Source organism: Syzygium oleosum, unplaced genomic scaffold (assembly GCF_021117445.2).
Source record: "Syzygium oleosum isolate NSW1041296 unplaced genomic scaffold, Sole_v2.1 Sole_v2.02, whole genome shotgun sequence".
Taxonomy (NCBI): domain Eukaryota; kingdom Viridiplantae; phylum Streptophyta; class Magnoliopsida; order Myrtales; family Myrtaceae; genus Syzygium; species Syzygium oleosum.
The window spans coordinates 13,718,993-13,733,670 of NW_026607486.1; the positions used below are offsets into that span (position 1 = coordinate 13,718,993).

A 14,678-nucleotide genomic window follows, 5' to 3' on the forward strand; every position below is an offset into this window, starting at 1 on the left:
GCCTGTGCCAATTGAATCTACAGTGTCTCATGTGCTTCGACATCACTTTTCACTAAGAAGTGACTTGAACTGTTTTGGCCTACAACATTTGAATTCTCAAAACTATTCGCAAGAAAGACTGGTCCAAGACTCTTTACAGGGGCATTTTCAAGCATGACCGGCAATCCTAAAGAAACAATCGTTTATAACGCGCACGTATATAATTTAACCACACGTCGCATTTAAATGGGTCTGTATGGACCACCATTAACAGAATACAACTTACGCAAGTCATAATAATTCTAGCAAAAAAAAAAAGTCATAATAATTCTGGACAAGAGCACTTTTTCTGATGACGTTAACGTTGTCTGTAAAGATCGAAATTTTTGTCATGGCAGTCGATATCAGAGAAAAACACACAAAAAAAAAGGAGGTGGGAAAGGAAAAGGAAAAAGAGAAAAGGATAACACGGGAGTGATGGAGAAGGTCATGGTGTGGCCACGAGGACAAGGGACATAAAGAAAATGAGAGGAGTGAGATCCGTGAAGCATGGGACGTGAATGCAAGGAGGAGACAACGAGGGCAACCCAAGGGGGACAACATGCACTGTTCATGCAATCACATATGATAAATCCATCAACACACACTCACATGATCAATCAATCCTGCATCTTTGGCTTCATCCTCTCTCTCTCTCTCTCTCTCTCTCTCTCTAACACTTGCATTTATGGCAGAGCATGTGGCCATAACCACCTCCTCCAGCTTTCCGCCCGGACACAGTAAATTTGGACCCTCTCTCTTTTTGTCTCCGCCCTTATCTCTCTCTCTCTCTTCCCTTTTATAAATTATACGTTGAGAATAAAATGCATGGCCCAACTTTATACGTGCGGTTTTCTTGGAAAAAAGAAATGAAAATGAATCGTCTGGTTTTAGCCGTTGTTTGCTACAACCCGAAAACTGACGAAACAGGATATGCAGTTGCATGCATGACGCATGCAATGAATTCATAAGGCGGATTATCTGTAAGTTCTTGTTTGGAACTATGAAATCGGTGAGAATATGTTCTGTGCATCTATGTATGGAGAAACAAACAAAATACCATCCAACAAAGTGATCATCACGCTTGTTACGGTCGATATGAAAATTTAAATGTTAAATTCGACGAACTGTAGGCTCGTACCGAATAATAATTGATGCAACTGTTACAAATATTCTGTGTTGGGATCAGCAACATCATGCATTAAGAGACAACGAACTCTCGCTTGACATTGATTTCTTTTGAAAATCCTGAAGATATTTGGACAAGTGGAGGTTACCCTCCTTCTCCTCCTCCTCCTCCTCTTCTATTCAATTGATTATGTCTTATTACTAGTTTCATCATATTTCAATTAGAATTTATTTCTTGTCATATAGATTAAGAAATTTTCATTTATTAGACTAGTTCACGTTTATAATTACGCGTAATATATAGGGGGTCTTGTCTTGGACTTTATAACGAGGCTTTGTATTAATTTTGCCTGATACGGCTTGAGTTATTTTCTATCTGATTTTTTATTTTTTTATTTATGATTGATTGTCTTCTAATGCTTGAGCACTTACGCATGATAATATATTTACATGTTTCAAGAATAAAAAAAAAATTTCTCTATTAAAAGAGAAAAGGTGCCGGTCATGGGCGTTCGGCAAAACTAGCAACCAAGTTCCCGACCTCGAAATTTTTGGTTTGTAGACGTTGGCTCTAATCAGTCTAGAATAGGTTAATGTCGACTTTAATATAAGTTCAATTAAATAATGAATGATAAACCAAGTTGTAATCGATAGGTTTGGGAGAGCCTGTGCGAAGCATAAACACCACCTCACAAGAGGGTTATTCGTGACCGCTTAACAATCCATTAAACTCCCTCAAGGTTCAACTCGGAGGGTTGTGACCACACTTGATAACCATGCTAGTCATGTCATATTGTGTGACGTATTTTATTGGGCATGTCAAGGCATTTCGACACATTTGTTAACAGTGTTGTATTCGGGTTCGGCATATTCGTGTTATACCTTTCTCTCAACACAACATGAATTGCCAGCCCTAGTGTAAATGGTAGATAAACATGGACAATCCAATCTGCAAACACGCACTCATGCAGGTGTTTGCTTTTAGGTGAAAACTCTAAGAAAGCTCTCTTTTCTGTATTTCATGAATTAATGGTTAAAAGTTGTCTGAAATATTGAAAATAATAAATAACTCTACACGCTTGAAATATTGAAAATAATAAATAACTCTACACGCTTAGACAATTTGAGAAAACCCTAAAATAACCTAAGCAGTTAAGAAGTTAGGAAAAATAATCGGGAATAGACATAACATAGAAAAGTGTCTCGAAATATGCCTAAATGATGGATTTTGAGGCTTGAGCATAGCACTTGGAACGAGCTTTCTGAATTGGAATTATAGGCCTCATAACTCCTTATGAATAAAAAGTTATGATCATTTATCGTATGCTGGATTTCTACTTTGAACGCTCCGTAACTCCTTTCAAATTGTTATTATAGGCCTCATAACTCCTTCTGAGATACAAAAATGGCAATGCTCCTACTTTCAACAGTAAAACAAAGCCTGTTAATATGGTTTCCAAGCAGTTATGCTAGAGTCAATCTCTTTTCTTTCTTTCTTTGAGCTGGTCACTTTGAAGTTTGCGTCGCTCTTTTATGGGTCTGAGTTTGAATTGATTCAACAATATGACACTCCAAATTCTCATCAGTAAATCGTGCGCCTATGTGGCCTCAACATCCTCATCAAAATATAAACCTTGTGCAGAATTCCGTGAGATTCCTCTGATAGAAATTGTATCCTTGAACATTCTATCTAACAACACTTCAAGATTAGGAGGTATGCCTTTTGTCCTAAAAGCCTTAAGCTTAGGAGTAGCCTGTTATAATGAAGCATTTGAGTAAGTTGTATCATTGAAGATGAACTTAATGGAAAAGTAAAAGAAGAAGTAACAAAAACCAAAAATTTAGTCTCCCACCATCATGACTTGCATTAATGGTTTTCTTCCTTGAATTCCATCCGAGTCATGTTTCACTTAAAATCAATGTCCTCCATCTTTTCCATTCTTCTTTAAGATTATCTCACTTACTCTTCATTTGAGTTTTATCATATTTTTTGTTCGTCAACTCCTCGAACTTATCAATTTTGATTGTCCATCCATCCCTCTGGTTGGTTGCAAGACGATTGCTTTTTTAAATTTATTCAACGTACAACTTACAAAATATTTCTACATCATCGGTAGTCCAATATGCCTTTTCCTTCGATGAACTTGCCATCTTCTAGCAATATGGACATGAACAAAAGAAAATAGTGACGAGCAAATTACAAGTGACCAGCAAGTCAAAACAATCATAGCTCGGTAGATCTTTCGACCATAACCGAATAGTAAAATTATCAAATTAAATCCCCAGACAAACAAATTAGTCTCACAATCAATTGTTTATGCTGCAAAAACCAACCAAAACAAAAGAAAGAAACCTCAGAGTTGTGTTTTGAGCAACGCAAGAAAAGACATTGGCACAAGCATAGAGACAAATAGCATTAATGAAACAAAACAGGACAATGCAGAGATTGGTTTGCTTCATGGGAATTAAATAGCTTCATTTGAGATGAAGCTTTGGTGACAACACGACTGCTAAAAACTTGGTGGATCCTAGATCTTCACTCCTTTGCTTATTTAATCAGAAAAAACAACTAAGTCTAGTGATTTCACTTAATATATACGAGTGCATGTGCCGCATTGCCAAGGTGTTTGGTTGCTACTAAGATCAAGCCTAGCAAGACACGAAAATGAAGAATTATAGAAGCCAGAGCAAGAAAAAAAAAACTATGGCAGGTTTCAAACTCTTATCTAATTTGTTTTGGCACGATGCCATGCACTTAAAAGTTTGCTTTTTGGTTTGCTTCACAATTGAGTGCAGAGAAGCAAGCAGAGTTGGACATGCATACATGAATAAGATTAAGTTCTCATCAATTTCCGCCACAACAAATCAAAAACACAAGTGAGCTACTTAAGATAGGCTCGATCATTCCAAAAATGCTCCAAAACTGGCGAACCTACATTAACTTGGCACAGCACGAACCAAAAATTGAAGTGATTGCAGTCACATAAGGTTATCCAGAAATTGAAGTGAAGTCAAATCCAGACGAACCAGCAAAGGACAAATCAAAGTGACATCGTAAAAACCTTCATGCTCAACACGAAGTTATCCAAAAATCATAAAAACCAGCATATCTCTAAGGAAGGAAGGCGAGCGGCGTCGAGAGCGGGCGTGAGGGAAGAAAGGTGAGGGTCATTGAGAGCGAAGAGGCAAAGTGAGATGTCCATCAAGAGCGAAGAGGCGAGAGCAAAGATCTTTTGAGAACAAAATAGAGAGGAGACGCGGAAGAGAGAGGAGCGAGGATCTTAGGGGTTGTTTTAAAAGGGGCAAAAATGGAAGTATACTTGATAAATGTGGTTAAAATGGGAAGTTTTAAAATTTTCATTAAACCAAGGCTTAACATTCTGAAAATAACCCACCCATCGGTGGCCGCGTTGGTTTGCGCTCAGTTCCTTTCACGAGAGGTCCTGGGTTCAAACTCGCCCATCGGTGATTTAAGTGGGGGGTCGTGGCGGTGGGGATGCTGCGCTAGCCCTCCTCGAGGACTAGTCGGGCATCACCGCTGGTTTGAACCCTAGCTCGCTGGCCGCGCGGACACCTCGGTTATCAAAAAAAAAAAAAAACATTCTGAAAATACAACTTCTTAAGGCACCTCCAGCCTTGCATTTAGCTAAAATCCTTTGGAGAGCCTTGGAGATGCAATTGTAGCTCCCCAAAGTGAGTAAAAAAAGTAGCCAAATGTCATTTGCATTTGGCCGAGGTACTTTAGAGCCGCAAAGCCCATTCCAAATGTTGAACCAAACGCACCCAAAGTCTTCAGCAGGCGCAGTCACTTACTAGATTTCTTTCTTTTTACTTAATTTTTCTTAAATCATCTTATTTAGTTTTGTTAAAATGGTTCATTATCAATTTCAGTCATTCTTTATTATTTAATCTAACTGTTAATATTCTTTTTTCTGGTTATTAAATTTAATTTCAATTTTCTCTAATTCTATCATATTTATAATGTTTTCATACTTTTAAAAGTAATTTTAAAAAATTAAAATTAAAATTGACTATAAAAAGATATCTTTGGTGATGAAATGTAAAAATCCCGCCTGCTTTTTACGGTGGTTGCGAGTTCGTAGCCTACAAGTGGGAGGGAAAAGTCCCGTACAGATTTTACAGCAAGTTCGTCGCCATAACTTAGCAATATCGACGAAAAGAACATTTCGTGAACCATGCCTATGAATGGCAATGAAATTAGCTTCCTTTTAACGACGGATAAGTTTCCCATTGCTAAAGAAAAATCAGATTTAGGGTTCATTTCAACCTAACGTGGAGGATGGCTACAGCTTTTGAAACTTAAAGACACAAAATGAAATTTTTAGAATTCAACTGCCAGATTGATACAAGTTTTAAGACTCCTGCTCTAATTGTCCATTTCTTTTTTCATAATCCAATGCATGAAAGGATTGATACATTACCGAATACCATATTTTCTCTTGAGGATATATATGATATATATATGCAATATTTTATTTTTGTACTTCGAAATCTCATAATATTGGCGGACATGGAGCTATAGACAAACCCCACTATTCGACAATCCTCAACATCAAACATATCACATCGAGACTCGAATAGAAGCTGGCCTAGTAAAGGGAGGGGGACTCAATGAATGTTCAAAGTAATAAGAAGAATGGGGATGTGTCTGGCTAGAAAAGGCCACCTTGTGGTTGGCATTTGGCTGCATCTTGGACTGCTTCAGCCGGATCAAAAGGAGGACATCAAGGACCAGCCACACGTGTGTTGGAGTCACGTTGTTGGGTACGTCTCAGAGAGAAAATGACAGAGCATTCCCTTGTAGCTGTCTCCACTGCAATTTCCATAAGAGAAAAAATCACTATGTATAGAACAAACATCACCTATGTATTATCAAATGGTATGGTACTGGTAACATGATTACAGATAGAGTTCAATATTCATATAAGATGAACTTTTGTTAAAAGCAAAACATCTTGGATGAACGATTTATGTTTTGTTGATCAGATGAATGTGTAGAAGGTGTTAGGCAAAATCCTAATTTTGAAGAATAATCGTGGTTTTGAGTAGTTAATAATTCTTAATTGGTCCATGACTCATTTTTTTTTACTTGAGTTTTTTGAGTGGAGATGGGTTTAAGTTGATATGTTAATAGACTTGAACTTGAAATCTTTTTTGATAATCTCTCCAAAATGAGGTGTCGGGCTTCCGCTGTTCCACCCTAAACTCTTTCAATTAGATGGTAATTGATATCACAATGAACTTGTATTGAATTTGGATAGACGAATATCATATATTCAAGATAATTTTAGTGCGTAATTATCTTGTAAGCCAAGCTCCAAGAAATGTATGTTTTCAGACATTGGGAGATCAGGAAGAGCGAATGCAAGTTCGACTTATTTCTAGTTAGACCTATCTTCACTAAAAAATTTAAGTCTGTTGAGGTATGAACCAAAGAGAATGTATTATCTACTCCTACCTGGATAATAATATGTAAACTAAGGATATGTTTATGCAACAACCATCATCATTAGTCCAAGACTGCGTTGCAACACCATTGTATAGATCATCATACCGAACAACTTCGGTAGTATAGTATTGGTCATGAGATTCCTTCTTAAGATAATCATCAAATATCGGTACACTATTTCGAGGGCCTGACAATCAACTATCCACTCTAATATCACTCTTTAGGACGTGTAAAAAAAGCATGATAATTCCATTATCAGGAGAACGCGAAGAGTAAACCCAAGTTCAAGCTCATTAATTTATCTAAATTGACTCACTTCTGATCAAGATTCTGAGCTAATGAGTTAAAGGCAAACTATTTATATTAATCGCTTCACGCTACATCAATCATTTAGTCATACCATTTTTACTACCACACTACAATTGAGTATGCAATCATTTTCTCCAAAAAAAAGACCTAGTTAGGGAATCTCGAGAAATATATCTTGCGTCTAACATCAAAAAACTATATTTGTTCCAAGTAAGATTACGATACAGATCTTAGCAAAAAAATCATGCTATTTGTCTTTTCAATAGATTATAAAGATGCCCATATAAATTCATGTGACACACTAAATCTTCGTAACCATACGTGTTTAAAGATTCAAGTGGCTCAATTCTAAATGAAGAGTGAAATCTCTCCAAAACACTAACAAATGAAAGTAAAATAATCAAAGAGAAAACTGAAAAACAAAAAGTCACTTCAAATAGACTTTCAAGCTATCTGCATAATTTGAACCATCAAATCAAATTCACCGACCGCGAATATAGTGAGAACAAAAGAGTAATGTGTCCTTTTGCTAGGGATTTTGTGTCCCCCAAAAATTTTCCACGAGCATGGAGAATGGAAGTGGTGGGACAGAGAGACAGAGAGATAGAGACTTTGTCGATGCACCATGTACAGATGAAAGTGAAAAGACTGCGAAGCGTGGGTCACTGCTTGCCTTTCCAGATTGAGTCCTGTCACATCCAACCCCAAGAACTGCACGTGTGTGTAAGCTTCGTCCTCATCCCCTGTGCACCTCATAATTTCACGACGATCTCAAACCCTCGAAGTACCGGTGAATGGAGTAACTATGGTTTCAGTAGAACATTATGTCAAGAACGAAATAATCTTTACGGGAATAATTCATAGACGAAGACATCGATCGCATGGGTAATTGCACTCGTTTATGGTTTTCAATGAAGCAAGCGCGAAAAGTCTAATCCGGTGGTGGTCCATATAATAGTTCAACGAAAAAATCAGTTCGGACTGAAACTGTTCATATGTGCATGAACCTCTTGATCTAGCACTAATGAGTCTTCGGATTTGAATACCCTTTATCCGATAACTGGACTCTTAGTACCTCAGTCAACATTTCACTGGCTTGTCAATCTTATTCATCCTTTCAAATTTTTCTTTGTTACTTCACATGTCGTTCTTCATCTTCTGTGCATGCAATGGTAGGTTTTTCTTAAAACCGCTCCCGAGCTCATATCCGCGAATAACCTCTCCTGTACTTAACGTCTGACAGATATGGACACAAGAATGCACGGTCCTCATGGAGCCAGCAAGGCGAGAGCTACTGTTTTATGCCTAAGACCCCTCAAGAGAGAATGAGAAATCTCTGTAAAAATCCCACGCAAAAGACAGAAGCGAGAAAGGGAGGGAGGGAAGGAGAGTCAAAGCGAATGGGCCACAATGACAACCACCGTGATCGTGTGCAATGAATAGTAGCTGCCAACATGTTCCCCTTTGGGTTCTAGGACTTGTTGCTTTCATCATTATTTCGTTTTATGGTGTTGATGCTTCTCTCTCTCGCTCTCGCTTGCTCGCCATTGAACGGGATCAGCGGGTCGTGTTCCCCAATCCTGGAGCTCGATCGAACCACACCAAACAAAACCATGGAACCATACATGCATACACCCTCCCTCAAACTAAGGGTTGTGGCTCTCCCCTGTCTTTTTATCTTGTTGGTTTGATTGTGGGGAAGAGCCGAAAGTGCTCGTGCGTATCGACGGTGACTACCCTTTGCAGGCACGAGCGGTGGGACGGATGTCGGCTATCTCAACTCAATGATAGAGCGAAAGAATGAACAAATATCGTTTTCGCAAGACCAGCGGGCGGGCGAATTCATGTTTACTTTGAACTTGGCTTCCTTGATTGGGTGCAAGGGATCCACACATAGAATGAGGTTCCAAAGATGCGCCAAAATATGGATGCGAGAATCATAATACACACTACTATAGAATTATGAATTGACACTAGAAGTAAAGAGAGTTCTCGGGCCCGATCCCGGGCCGGCTGTTCGCGTTCCCGATCACGAACCTCCAGCTGCAGCGCAACGGGTTCGAAGGGGAGGTCGAGCCGGCGGGCGGTGGCGATCCCGACCGTGGATCTCGGCTACAACCATTGTCGGGCCGAGATATCCCCGATGTTCTCGACGGTGCAGTAACCCGTACCCGAACAACAACCGGTTCACGGGGCAGGTGCCCGGCTCGTTCGTGGACCGGCTGCTAGCCGCCAACATCCAGACGCTGTACCTCCAGCACAACTTCCTGACGGGGATCGAGATCAACCCGGCGGCCGACATCCCGCTCTGCTGGAAAGGGCACTCTTCCTCTCGCAAAAGATTGAGTGTTCGAATCCCGGGCGCCGCAGGGTGACTTAACCGGTGCACGTGTGTGATGGCTAGCACGTGTCGCCCCCAGGGTTTACCTCCCGGCTGTCGGTCGTGCGGGGGTTCCCTGGGTTACCAAAAAAAAAAAAAAGAAGAGTTTTTGCTTGACTTTGGTCATGAAAAGCTCGGTGACGGAGCCAGAATTATACTGGAGGGGAGAGAAGGAGGGTAAAACGTAATAAGAAATTTAATTACATTAATGTTTCAATTGATCGTAAATCCCCCTTTGAACACACTCCACCTCAATGGGCTTGATGATTTGGACACTATGTTGTTAAGTGCAAGACTCAAAAACACTTGCACAGAAAGGGCCCATGCTTTGGGCTATAACGCGAGCCCAGTAACAAAAGCCATCTGTTTAAGATGACAGTTCTCGCATCAATTGCCTCTCAGGACTGTCATTTTCTTCAACTCAGAGAGAAGTATTATCCCCACAAGGTATCTTGATCATCATGATCAAAGTGTCCATTGTATCTTGTGACCACCTGATCGGAGCCGATCGCAGAATCGTTACTCCAGGGTTTCCAACAAGAGCCTCTTTTCGTCAAGACAGCGTATTACGGAAGAGCTCTCTTTGCATCGTATATTTTCAACGGCACTCCTGTTCGATTCACACGATGTCCGGAAAGGGGTTGAGAAGGTCATCTTGCCACGTCCTAGAGCTAAATATCATCAGACGGTAGCTAGTTGCAATACAATAGTCTAGGTTCAGATTGAAGACAATTGTGTCATCCAAACAAAGACCAAGACCAGGTCTAAGTCACTTAATATAGTCGTGATGGTGGCCCTCAACAATAAATTGAAGGAAACAGAGCAAGCCGAGTCCTCCAAACAAACACGGAAGTGCGCCTCTCGAACGACTCGGACGATCGATATGCGTACGATCGAAGTTCATTGCATGACCAAATCAGCACAGGCAAGTCACCCACACACCGCACGTTGGGTCTGTCCACGGCATATCTAACAACGATTTCTATTCGGGAGGAATGAATCAACACAAGCCGCGTCGAGATGGGTGAAGTCAAAAATCATGCCTCGCCCTGGGAAGGACGGAAGAACTGATACGGCAATTGCCCTAGTATTGACTTCCAACAGGATGGGGATCTTACCGGTGCGTAGTGACAAATTTGACAAGTTCAAAAGGGTCTTTTCTTGCCAGGAAAGTTCCAAACATAAAGTTGCGTTTCATATTTCCTGAGATGAAGCTGCTTCAGATTTTGATCGATGACTATATTATTCTTGCATGCATAAGGCGGTCCGTGTGAACAGAGAAGCAAAGGACGAGGAATGGTCCATGTCGAGAAAGAAGATATGAACGCGAACGCTAGAAGGTATCGTGGTGGGAGTTGATTCTGAAGTCAAGCCCCGAACTTCACGACGGACCAAACACAGTGCTGCTCTCAATTTCAACTTTCCTGACTGCGACCTCACCATTTTTTTAACTAAGTCTCCTTGAATGTACTTGCAAGGGTGCTTTAGGAGAAGAAAAAAAAGGGGAAAGACCTTCGCTTTGCTCGACTACTCAGGACCCAGCATTATAGTTTAATGGTCCATCTTCTTCCCGAGTTCTCACACGCACCTCATACTCCTGACGACTGAACCACGATTGTGCCGTCCATTGCAGTTCTTGTAGGCCACATCAGAGCTTAGGTTTCCAGGAAATCCGCTGTCATCTCGGTCGACTCGGATAAGCTCACCCGGTCTCTGCGTATTTTTCCACGACAACGCACGCGCCCCGCCCACGCCCCCGATGAACTTCAACACCAGAATCGAGGACGTCGGAGTGGCAGTTCTGCAAGAACTATGGAACAGGGTGACTCTACAAGCCATGGAGCTTGCGGACGAAACACGGGACATGGTACTTGCGAAGGACGGCTTTCAGGAGTTCTCCAGAAGCATATCGCAACTGACCGGCGTCCTCCATGCCATGGATGCCAGGAAGGTCGAAGCCCAGCTCGGCTCAGAGTTCACAAAAACCAAACTGCAGAAATTGAACTCCCAGCTACATCTTGCATGTGATGTCATCGAAGACTGCAGATCCGGCAGCCGCCTCCGCCTCATACTCCGTTCGAGCAGAGTCCTTGCTCAGATGCAGGAATTGGCCAAAGAGATCGCTGAAACCATCTCTTCATTTCAGTTGGTCAATCTCAACATCGGCTTGAATGTAAAGACAATGATCGCCAACATCATCGACAACCTGGGGTCCGTGGAGTTCCAGTCTTCAACTAAAATAGAGAGAATTTCTTCAGAGATAGAGAACTTGATAAAGCAGGATGGAAGGAACCACGAGAATGCCGTGAAGCTCTTGGAGCAAATCGCAGAAGCTGTTGGAGCTAGCGAGAATACATCCTTAGTGCAGCAGGAGTTGGCAATTCTGAAGCAAGAGAAGGAAGAAATGGAGGCTCAAAAGAAACAAGCCGAGGCACTTCAGCTGTCACAGCTAATACAGCTTCTCTGTAGCACAGAAATCGTGACAAGGCCTGTAGATGATAATACCAACACACGTCGCCAGTATTACCTGATCGACTCATTTCTATGCCCACTCTCCCATGAACTTATGACAGAGCCCGTCGCAATCTTATGTGGCCATAGCTTTGAGAAGAAGGCCATTCAAGAGCACTTTGAAAGAGGAGAGACAGTCTGCCCCACCTGCAAAGAGGAGCTTCCCTCTCTGGACATAACACCAAACCTCTCTCTTCGAGGATCCATACAAGAATGGAAGCAAAGGGACATGGACTTAAAATTCCAAGCGGCAATACAGGGGATCAATTCCGACGAGGAGTCTACACAAAATGGTGCTTTACAAGAGTTGAAGTCTCTACTGAAAACGCCTCTCTATGCTGCCAAATTTTCAGAAGAAAACCCCATTCCGAAGTTGGTCGGCTTTCTGAAAAACAAAAGGTTAAATACTGCGGCTACGCTTGAATGTCTCGGCTGCCTAGCCAGACATTCAGAAGACTGCAAGGTGAGATCATTAAGCAATGATTATTATTTCATCTTTATTGTTTTCCGAGTGTGTGTGAGATAGTGTTGCCAAAAAGTTGCAGGAATCCATTGTTAAAGCGGGGGCAATTCATCTCGTTGTGAAACATCTCTATAAAGGTGAAGTGGCACACGATGCTATTGCAGTCTTGTTGGAGCTGTCCTCGAGAGAGGCAATTGCAGAGGAAATCGGAAACGCCAAAAACAGCATTCCTCTATTAGTTTCCATGCTTCACTACAGGGAGAGAAACGTGTCGAAGAAAGCTCACAAGGTGCTGCAAAATCTGTCCTTTAACACCCACTTTGTTGTCAAAATGGCGGAAAGTGGATACTTCGGACCATTTGTTTCTCGCTTCAATGAAGGTACATAAAACCAGCTAACAGAATTTTTCGTTATTATAAAAACCATGGAGTCACTTTGTTGAACTCTTCATTCAGGATCGCAAGAGACCAGAGCACTGATGGCTGCGGCTTTAGTACAGATGCAACTCAAGGAGACTAGCGTCATCGATTTGAAAAATGATTCATTTATACATAGTCTGGTCGAAATGCTCTCTTCAAGCTCCCCGGCATACAAATCAGCTTGTCTCCAGGCCATCAAAAAACTTGTGGCACACTCTGCTATTGCTAAGCAGCTCCTGGCGGACCCCATGACTATTCCACTCTTGCTCGGCCTCATATCATATGTAATGTCTGATCCATACTTGAAGGAAGAAGCTGTAGAGGTTCTCGCCTTGCTGGTCGGGGCCACTGAGGCTTGTGACTTCCACATATTTCAAGGTTTGAAGGAGCTCCAGTCTGAGCACAGCATCAGTTTATTCTTACACCTCATATCAACTTCTGAGACTCAAGCTAGAATAAAGTTCTTACAGTTGCTGGTGGAGCTCAGCCATAAATCTGAGCAAGCTAGAGAACTAATCCGATTGGATGATGATGCAATTGCCCATCTCTACTCTTGCCTTGAAAACGGTCAGCCTGCAGTAAGAAGATGGACAATGGAACTTGTATACAGTATCTCTAACGGTCACCTTGGTGGAGTCCCGCTTCCTCCAACGCCCAGAAAAGAAGCTGTCATTCACAAAATAGCATCCACTCTTACCCATTCACCAGATCCAGAAGAAAGGTCTGTTGCTGCTGGAATCATTGGCCAACTCCCGAAAGATGATACCACCATTGATGATCTATTACTTAAATCAGATGTGTTAAAAGCCATTCATGAGATCATATGTGGGGTAGACATGGAAAGCAATCAAGCTCGAACTGTGCCAAATTCGGGAGAACTTCTGTTGGAGAATGCGCTAGCAGCACTACTACACTACACAGAACCATCCAAAATCGATCTACAGAAGCAAGTAGGAAAACTCGAACTGCATCCATCACTAATCCGTGTGCTGTCCAGTCGGAGCTCTTTAGCCAAGCAACGCGCGGCAATTGCACTAGCCCATTTATCCCAGTCTACCAGCTTGTCATTTTCTCGTGCAACGGTTATCCCTACAGCAGACAGAAAGGCAGCACCACTCGGCCAATTACTGAATCTCTTCCCCAACTTCTCCTGGTGTTGTTCAACCTCATCAGAAATTGGAAGCATGTGTTCTGTTCATGGTACTGCTTGCTCGTCGAAGGACACTTTCTGCCTTGTCAAGACAGATGCAATGATGCCACTCATGAAATCATTGAAGGGGACAGATAGTGGCGTGCAAGAGGCTGCTTTGATGGCACTTGAAACATTGCTGACAGACGATAGAACACTATCTCAAGCAACTGCCACCATTGTTGACTACCAAGGCATAGACGCCATTTTACATGTCCTGGAGAAAGGGTCCCACTCGGCAAAACCAAAAGCTCTGGACCTTTTTGAGAAAATCTTGAGTCACACAAATCTTACCAATCCTTTGGATCCATCATTCCGAAGGGTTGAGGGAGTTCTTATCCAACTTCTCCATGAGGATGGACATAAGAAGAAAGCAGCTTTGGTGCTTAAGCAGATGAAGGTCATTCCGGAGCAATCTTCTTACTTCTGATTTGGTTTCTTGAGGTGTAGATCAGACTTATGGACCTAACATGCTTGCGAGTGTAAAACACCACCAGGAAGGGATGCCAATGGCAAGTCCAAATTGTGAAATAACTGTGGAGGAACAACATGCAAAATAGATCCCTTACGGGACAAGCTAGGTAAGCTTTGAAAACATCGCCTTCCACCTAATTGCCACAAAGCCCCAGAGAAAAATACAAAAGCATGGAGTATCTCGGAAAACCTTTGAGAATGCCACAAAGATGTAGAAGTCATTTTTTCATGTACTTACATTTACCATTCATCTGTGCATAATTCATTCAGTTCTGACAAGTTGAAATGATCTTGTATGAATACACCACTTGCTTCCC

At 41.7% G+C, this 14,678-nt stretch overlaps 1 protein-coding gene across 2 annotated transcripts; it reads left to right on the top strand.

The window, feature by feature from the left end:
- Positions 1 to 10,550: 10,550 nt before the first annotated feature.
- On the top strand, positions 10,551 to 14,678 carry LOC115681875 (U-box domain-containing protein 44-like). 2 transcript variants are annotated; one of them, XM_030605973.2, is made up of 3 exons: positions 10,551 to 12,279; positions 12,356 to 12,659; positions 12,735 to 14,678. In XM_030605973.2, the coding sequence occupies exons 1-3, from the start codon at positions 11,065 to 11,067 to the stop codon at positions 14,315 to 14,317; spliced, it is 3,102 nt and encodes a 1,033-aa protein (XP_030461833.1). In that variant the 5' UTR covers positions 10,551 to 11,064; the 3' UTR covers positions 14,318 to 14,678. The 2 variants fall into 2 exon arrangements, with proteins under 2 accessions (XP_030461833.1, XP_030461834.1); XM_030605974.2 differs by having other exon boundaries at positions 12,362 to 12,659.

What these genes read in the sequence shown, in the direction of transcription:
- LOC115681875 (XM_030605973.2), top strand. Translation starts at nt 11,065, where the DNA reads ATGAACTTCAACACCAGAATCGAGGACGTCGGAGTGGCAGTTCTGCAA. An exon ending in GACATTCAGAAGACTGCAAG is followed by an intron (nt 12,280 to 12,355) that starts GTGAGATCATTA and finishes GTTGCCAAAAAG; the next exon opens with TTGCAGGAATCCATTGTTAA. An exon ending in TGTTTCTCGCTTCAATGAAG is followed by an intron (nt 12,660 to 12,734) that starts GTACATAAAACC and finishes CTCTTCATTCAG; the next exon opens with GATCGCAAGAGACCAGAGCA.